This window comes from Megalopta genalis, chromosome 4 (genome assembly GCF_051020955.1).
Source record: "Megalopta genalis isolate 19385.01 chromosome 4, iyMegGena1_principal, whole genome shotgun sequence".
NCBI classification, from domain to species: domain Eukaryota; kingdom Metazoa; phylum Arthropoda; class Insecta; order Hymenoptera; family Halictidae; genus Megalopta; species Megalopta genalis.
In genome coordinates this window covers 30,979,576-30,986,901 of record NC_135016.1, presented here as the reverse complement: position 1 = coordinate 30,986,901, position 7,326 = coordinate 30,979,576, and the positions used below count along the sequence as shown (strand labels likewise).

Here is a 7,326-nt window from a genome sequence, read left to right as displayed (position 1 = left end):
CAAAGTAGGAAGAATCTCGAAAAAAGTCCCAAAATGAATCTCTTCGAGATACTTTTCCCTCTTCAAGATTCAGTTCACAGCAGACAAGCAGCTCGAACAAAATGTAAGAATAGGAATTTCTGTTAAAGTATGGAAGGACCTCGGACTGAATCCCTTCGGAATGCTCTGTATCTGCAAAGTTTAGTCGCCGGGACACCAAAAATTTGTAGCGTATTCCGCAAGATCCTACAGAAGACAAAGCTTTGGCTGTAGGAGGCCGCTCTTCAGGAGCCACCGGTTGCTCAAAAACTGCTCCCGAGTATAGCCCACGATTCCCAGATTCCGTATACGCAACGGAATGACTTGACACCGGGTCCGGCTAGACACGGAAAATCGGCGAGCCGCCCACGCCCGTCTTTCCCCGCTTCAGAAACGATCGTACGCATTCAGCGTCCGCATCACGAGCTTACGATCGAGGGAACGCCGCCGACCTCGTTCCAGCGGAATCCCCGTCGGCCATCTCCGGCGGCTAAACATTCAGCAAGCATCCAGATTATCTCGGCAATAATGAATCATCGCGTTTCCTCCGGCGCGGCGAACGAGGTCGGCGAATTTCCACAGCGAGCCCCCGATTTTGACAAACAATCAGCGAGCGTCGCGGCGACGTCCGCTCGTCGCGTTCGCGGACGCTTCTTCGGCTTGGCCCCCGTCGAGGATTCACGATCGCCCGTTAAGATTAAGCCGCTTGCGGATTGTTACATCGTTGCTAGTGGAAGAAACAGGACGGAGAAAGAGGGGGAGAGAGAGAGAGAGAAAGAGAGAAAGAGGGGAGAGAGAGAGAGAAAGGCGGAGAGAAAAAAGAGGGAGCGAGAGAGTGACCCCAAAGAGGGGGTTCGAGGTGCACGGGATGCCAGAGATTATGGTAGGGGGATTTTTGTCGCGATAGTGGTGGTCACGAAAGTTAGGTGTTATGAACGGCAGATGAAGAACCTGGGGTCGCCGAGGGGAGAAGGTAGGGCGGGGGCCCGCGAAGAAAGGCTAGAGCTATAAAAGAGGCGCCGGGTCCGACGATGGGCATCAAACACCTCAACATGAAGGTAAGAGCCGTGTGCGATCGGTGTACTCCAACTGCATCGACTCTCTTCCGTTTGATCGCTCGATCTCTTGTTCGTTGTGCTCCGACTCACCTGGTCTTTCGTTACAGGTGTTCCTCGTTACCGTCTTCCTGGCGCTCATAGCCACCACCTATGGTGAGTACACCTGTTAATCCTGAACTTGGATTTTCATGTACGCGACGTTAAGGGAGGGTCGACGAGTTTCAATTGACTTTTTGTCGTTGCGCACGTCTCGGGAGGAGAAAATGTTTGAAGGGTCGTTGATAGCTCGAATACTTTGCTACCGGATAAAATAGTCGCAGACTTCCTAATGTCTATGTCATGTTGAAAATCAGCTTGCTAATTTTTTTTGTGTGGAGTAATTGGAAATGACATCCTAGATTACGCTATTGGATTTGTTGATTCAAGATTTCTGTGGTTTTTAAAAAAAAATCTCGTTTTATTAAAATTAGAAGTACAAAAGATAATTTGATTCTATCGAAACATTTATCGGTAGACTGTTGGTTATTAAAAGACTTTTCTAGGATTGTCGATAAATCAAATGCTAATTGAGTAAGAATTCCAAAGGGAACGCGGTAATTGCTATATTTTTGCGATTGACACGGGTTCAACCCTCGTATCAATATCTTATATTTCATCGCAATAATATTGGTTATTGTAAGAAATGTTGAATATTGGCACAAGGATTAAATCGATGTATATATAGCGATCATCGTACGTGAATTTTATTTGACAAATTTGTGATAGCTCTCTTCGTTTCGAAGGTGTTTTTGTTATCATATTACACGTATACATATTCAACTAATTGCGCAAAGTCTTCTGTACGCGCATCTTGTTTAAGACTTTTGTCTTAAAAATTCCAAGAGCGCCAGAAAACAAGACTCGCAAGACATACATTTACACAAATTAATTATCGAAGGAACTAATCGAGAAAGCACTTCCACTTTCCTCTGCAGATACCCCTACCTCCGAGAAATTCAATCTCGTAAATCACCGTACATAAACAATTTAAAACCTTCTTCCATTCTGCCTGCAATTATGTCTACGAAAAAGAGAATAACAATTACACCCTCGTAAGAGATTGCTTTAGATTGAAACCAACTAAGTTTCCACCGTGAAAAATCCTCCGCAGAGTACAGGATTTCTCTCGCGCTTGTTACGAAGCAACACGCTTCCCCGACAGCTCTACAAAAACAAACAAAAAACGGTCCTCGATATTTTTTTCCACTCGTGCTCCGAAAGGTTGCCAATCCACGCATACATTACCAAATAATAACTGAACAAACAAAAACACGAAGTGACCATACGTGGGCAATATTGTCTTCGCGGCCGTTCCAGCGTCGAAACAGAAAAAAAAGAAAAAAACGCGCGGACTTTTAAAAAAACCATTTAGCCCACCGCGTTCTCCTCTGCGTTTCACCATTGTTTTTGAATATTCAACAAATGCATCGGTATTCGCGAACGCTCAGTTTCCGCGTGGATCGATCGGCAGAGTCGAATCGCGCGCGGTTTTATCGTACGCGCGATGCACTCGCTCGGGTCGCGTAGACGGGCACCGTAGGCGCATCGTGACCGGAGCGGATCCGATGGAAAGTGGCGAGACACCGGTTCTCGGCGAGTCAAGAAAACCAACGATCGCTCTTGTTTCGTTGCAGCCGGTTACATAAGCAGCGGCTGGTCCGGTGGCGGTGGAGGTGGTGGCTGGTCCGGCGGCGGCGGTGGCGGCGGCTGGAAGTTGGGAGGCGGTGGAGGGGGATGGTCCGGAGGTGGTGGCGGCTGGAACGGCGGCGGCGGTAGCGGCGGTGGCGGAAAGATCATCAAGGTGATCACCGTTAGCGGCGGAGGCGGTGGATGGCCCAGCGGTGGCGGCGGCGGCGGATGGTCCGGTGGGGGAGGCGGTGGATGGCCCAGCGGCGGCGGAGGAGGATGGAAACTCGGAGGCGGCGGTGGCGGATGGAACGGCGGCGGTGGTGGATGGAGCGGCGGCGGTGGAAGTGGTAAGTGATTCAACTTGGCTCATTCATTTCCAGTTCTATGCTCTTTTTAACCCGAAACTGGTAGGGTTATTTTCACAAAAATAACTGGTTTAATCGGGCCTCGATCGACTGCAAATAAAAAGTGCAAATAAATGTGTTTACCCTTTGGCCTATAATATCGTGTTAGACTCGTTACGAAGATTTGGAACGCTAAATGTGGACCGCGTTTATTAAATCGAAGTCAAATTATACTCCCCTATCATCAACGTTTAAACATCGAAGTAAAGGATGGCATACTAGAGATAGAAAGTTTCTTTACTGTGTAGGAATTTATTATATACAAAGAAGTGCTAATCAACGTAGCTGTGACAGAAATTGTAATGCAAGGATTAATCCAATTCTAGATAGTCGGTGCATCGAATAATGAAAATATTGGAGATTAAATTTTGCTACAAAATGAAACTTCATTAGTGAAGTTTAATATTAGGAGGACTCAGTCAAAGTGACAGTTTTCTTCGTTGTGTTTTGGGTGTTTGAATTAGTTTCTGCAATTTGATAATGGATGTCGGAACTGGTAGTGCTTGTGTGTAATTTCAAACAGTGTAGCACGTATCTATGAACAAGCTTTAATCTTTTGAAAACGACTGTCGAGGCAACGACGTCATCGCGATTGTATGTCCTGTAATAGAAGTTGCAACATATAGTTTGATTCTGTACATACCAAAGATCACGGTTATATTATTCATTTTTCCCATTATTCGAGTCTTTGGTACATAATCTACTTCTCCGAGGAAAAATATTATACTTCAAAATATCTTCGTACGCGAAGAGTTACGACTTAGGATGTGATGTTTGAGTCCGGCGTAAACAGGAAGTGCTTTTTCGTGCCAACGACGCCGCATTTACGAGAGGTATTTCTTCATTGTTTTATTTTAAAGAACGGTGCAGCTGAAAGTACATCTGAAAGAAAGAGAGCATCTAAAGAAAGAGCATTGCCATGAATTTGCCAGAAACAACATATGTGCGAGTACTGTTAGTTCCAGCATCTATCAGTGAACAGCAGAAACTTATTTAAATAGAAAATATGATTTACGTAAATGCGTCTATCGAAATATTTCAATTGATCTTTAATCTGTTAGGTTGTTCAAGAATGTTTTATAGCATCTCTTAAGGTTGAGCACATTGAACGTTACATTTTTATTCTCTGTCTCTCTTGAAAATTATATTTGCCAAATCTTCAACTTACATTACATAGTGAACGTGAAGCGTGGCCAATTAACAAAACGTACGGTCTAATTCTCAGATGGAGTTACCGTTTAATTCAACTTCTTGACTAAACACGGCGTGTGCTAACAAGTATAATTCACCTGGTGTTTGGTGTGTTAGCACAAAGAGCACCGAGCGAGCAAAGTGACAGTTAATTCTATCGTATGACTTACGAAAATGCGTTCATTGAAATCTCAATCGCTTTTTATTTTATTAGATAATTTTAACGTGTCCATGAATTTTCGCAGACTGTACGGTCGAATATCTTAGATCGAATCTCGATAACTGCAAAATCAAAAATTGAAATTGGTTCGTTTTCAATCTTTCGGTTGCTCTAGCGAGCAACTCGTCGCTCATCGTTAATTACGTTCTACAGTATACTCGGGAATATGAAATATTGTTAAAGGAATAACAACGCGTGAAAATTAGTTCTTTTCGATTAACTTCGCGCAAGCAAATAATCTCTCGTCTTTTTTACGATTTTGAAGCATCACTCCAATTTTAATAAAATTTCTTTAATTTTCTTTTATATATTTTTGTATTTGCTTCTCCGCGGTAAACGTTAATTCCCATTACAGTCAATAATTTATCCTGTCTGTTGGAAAATTAGAAGACAAGTGTCTCCACTCGAAGGTTGATAACATCGTCAACCATTTTGACGGTCTAACTCTTAGAACCGTCACTCGGTAAACTTCTAATTTACGGATTTAATACATTACCCTTTGACATTGTTACTCTTCTTGGAGGTTGAGCCACGCTAGTCACCGATGTAAGAAAACGAAATAGATTTATTCGAGTTACAACAAATGGAATATTTAAATGCAGATTGTTGTATAGAACGCGATAAAGCGACGGACGATATTCGGACAACCGTTTCGTCTGGCGGCAAAGTAATACGGGAAGACCGAGCCGAAATCCGAAGGCGTAGATTCCCGAAAATCGTATTAATATTAGCGACCGGTAATGCATGCAAATATGTTTTTGCCGACGGATCGGTCGATCGCGAGAACGCCGGGAAATTAGTTGGTCGGGACCGTTAAACGGGAATGCCCCGGCGCCGGTGAATAAATGCGCGTCAAGCGTCTAAATTTACCGATCGCAGTTTAAATACCAATTAAGCTGTTTGCGGGGTTCCGATGCGGCAATAAAACTTCGAATCGGCCGAAGTAACAGAAAAACAAAACAGAAACAAAAATAAAGCCGGGTTCGATCTATCCCTTGAAGCCCTCGACTATCATTCATTACGTATAAAAGCGGCACAACCGGCCGCTCGTTCCGTTTCCCGTTCGGGCCGCTCGCGATTAATTAACAGAATTATCCCGAGAGTTAAACGGGTAAACGAGCAAAACAAACAAACAATTCTTTGGAAGATTTAATTGGGGCGAAGTGACGTAACAGGCCATCCCTCCACCTATACATATATAAATTCGCTTTTCCTTCTTTCTCTTTCTTCCTCTCATTCTATGTATGTATATAGTATATAATATACATATAGCATATAGTATATAGCATATAGTATACAAAATAATAATATATATATATATACGTATGTATATATATATATTGTTTCCGAGCGTTTGATTAAAGGGACCGCCGGCTTACAAAATAATGAAAAACAATCTCCGCGGGGATTCTGGGGGACAAAGACCCGTAAACAAAAGCTCCGGGACATCGTCCCGTCGCGGTAGCGGCCACCCCATCCGAATGACGCACGAAAAATTCTTTTCAGGCTGGTGGTAAGAGACGCCGGGGATCCGAGGATAATTAGAAGGAAATTTGCTCACCGATCACCAACCGCACATCTTGGCTGTAATCACCGATTGTCGGTTCACGAAGAGGCCCTGACCCGTCCCACGATTCTTTGGCAGAAACGACACAAAAGAGGAACACGCATAAACGTCGAGGACCACGGCCGCCGCACGATCCGCTGAACAAAAACACAGGGACGGCCAAGAACAACGAAAGAAGACACCCGCGGCTGCCTACCGGCTCGCTAACGCGCTGCCAAGACTTCATTGTCTTCCGGCGACGAGCGCGAACGTCGTCCCGCGGATGGTCCTCGGGATCTAAAAGATCGACGATTCACATTCGGTGAACCGGTCGAGGCTTCGTCGAGAGAGAGAGAGACCATCTCACGATCGCGTATTTCCATTCGATTATTCCGGCGCTTCCACGACAACTGTACATACTCGAAAATATACTGAGGAGGATCCGGGCTTCTCTTCGATGAAAGATTTAGCGAATAATGTATCGTAGACTTTGCAAATTGAGACACGAGATCAAAAGTTTCACGGGCCCGCCATCGCGCGGGCCGAAGATTGGGCCACCCGAACGATTGCATTCTGCAGGATTCTCTTTTTTGTACCTTTTTTTTTTTTATAAACTGTTTTCGACGAAACTACGTGCAACAATTAAATCTCATTGACACGAACCGATCGATGTTTTGTACTCTGTACCCACACCACATCCTGTAATCTCGTGGCGTTTCACCGCGTGGAAATTCATGGTTTTTCAGAAAAATAAACCTGGTTTCAACCGCTTCCACCGCGATTCGTTTCACAGCTACATTAGGTTTTGGGGTCCGTTCTCTTTGTAACGTATATTCGAGCAAAGCGATTGTTACCAGTATTTTTAGAATGCAAAAGAGTCGAAGTAATAATTACTAGAAAATTTCAATTATCTCGCTACGGCGACATCGATTAAATGACTTTGGCATCGTGGGAATTTTCGGGGTTGATATTCGGCACTTGACGCGTTAATAATGTTCTTACTAGTAATAGTAATTCGTAATTCGTTTACTTTCATTTCTAGACTCTGATAACAGAAAAATCAAATTCTATTTCAATTTAGGAGAAACGAATAACATCGCAACACGGTAGAATGGGTTAACCCTCGTCCACTATTTCAGTTAATTCGAGCCAAATGTTTTACATTTCATTCTGGAAATATACATAGAAATTTATTGGACACTATATGGGCATAGCGATATG

General features: G+C 43.8%; 1 protein-coding gene across 1 annotated transcript; it reads left to right on the top strand.

Annotated features, from left to right (window-relative positions):
* Positions 1-1,034: 1,034 nt before the first annotated feature.
* LOC117218454 (uncharacterized) lies at positions 1,035-6,767 on the top strand. The gene is made up of 4 exons (XM_033466839.2): positions 1,035-1,076; positions 1,184-1,229; positions 2,750-3,091; positions 6,066-6,767. The coding sequence occupies exons 1-4, from the start codon at positions 1,050-1,052 to the stop codon at positions 6,074-6,076; spliced, it is 426 nt and encodes a 141-aa protein (XP_033322730.2). The 5' UTR covers positions 1,035-1,049; the 3' UTR covers positions 6,077-6,767.
* Positions 6,768-7,326: the final 559 nt, after the last annotated feature.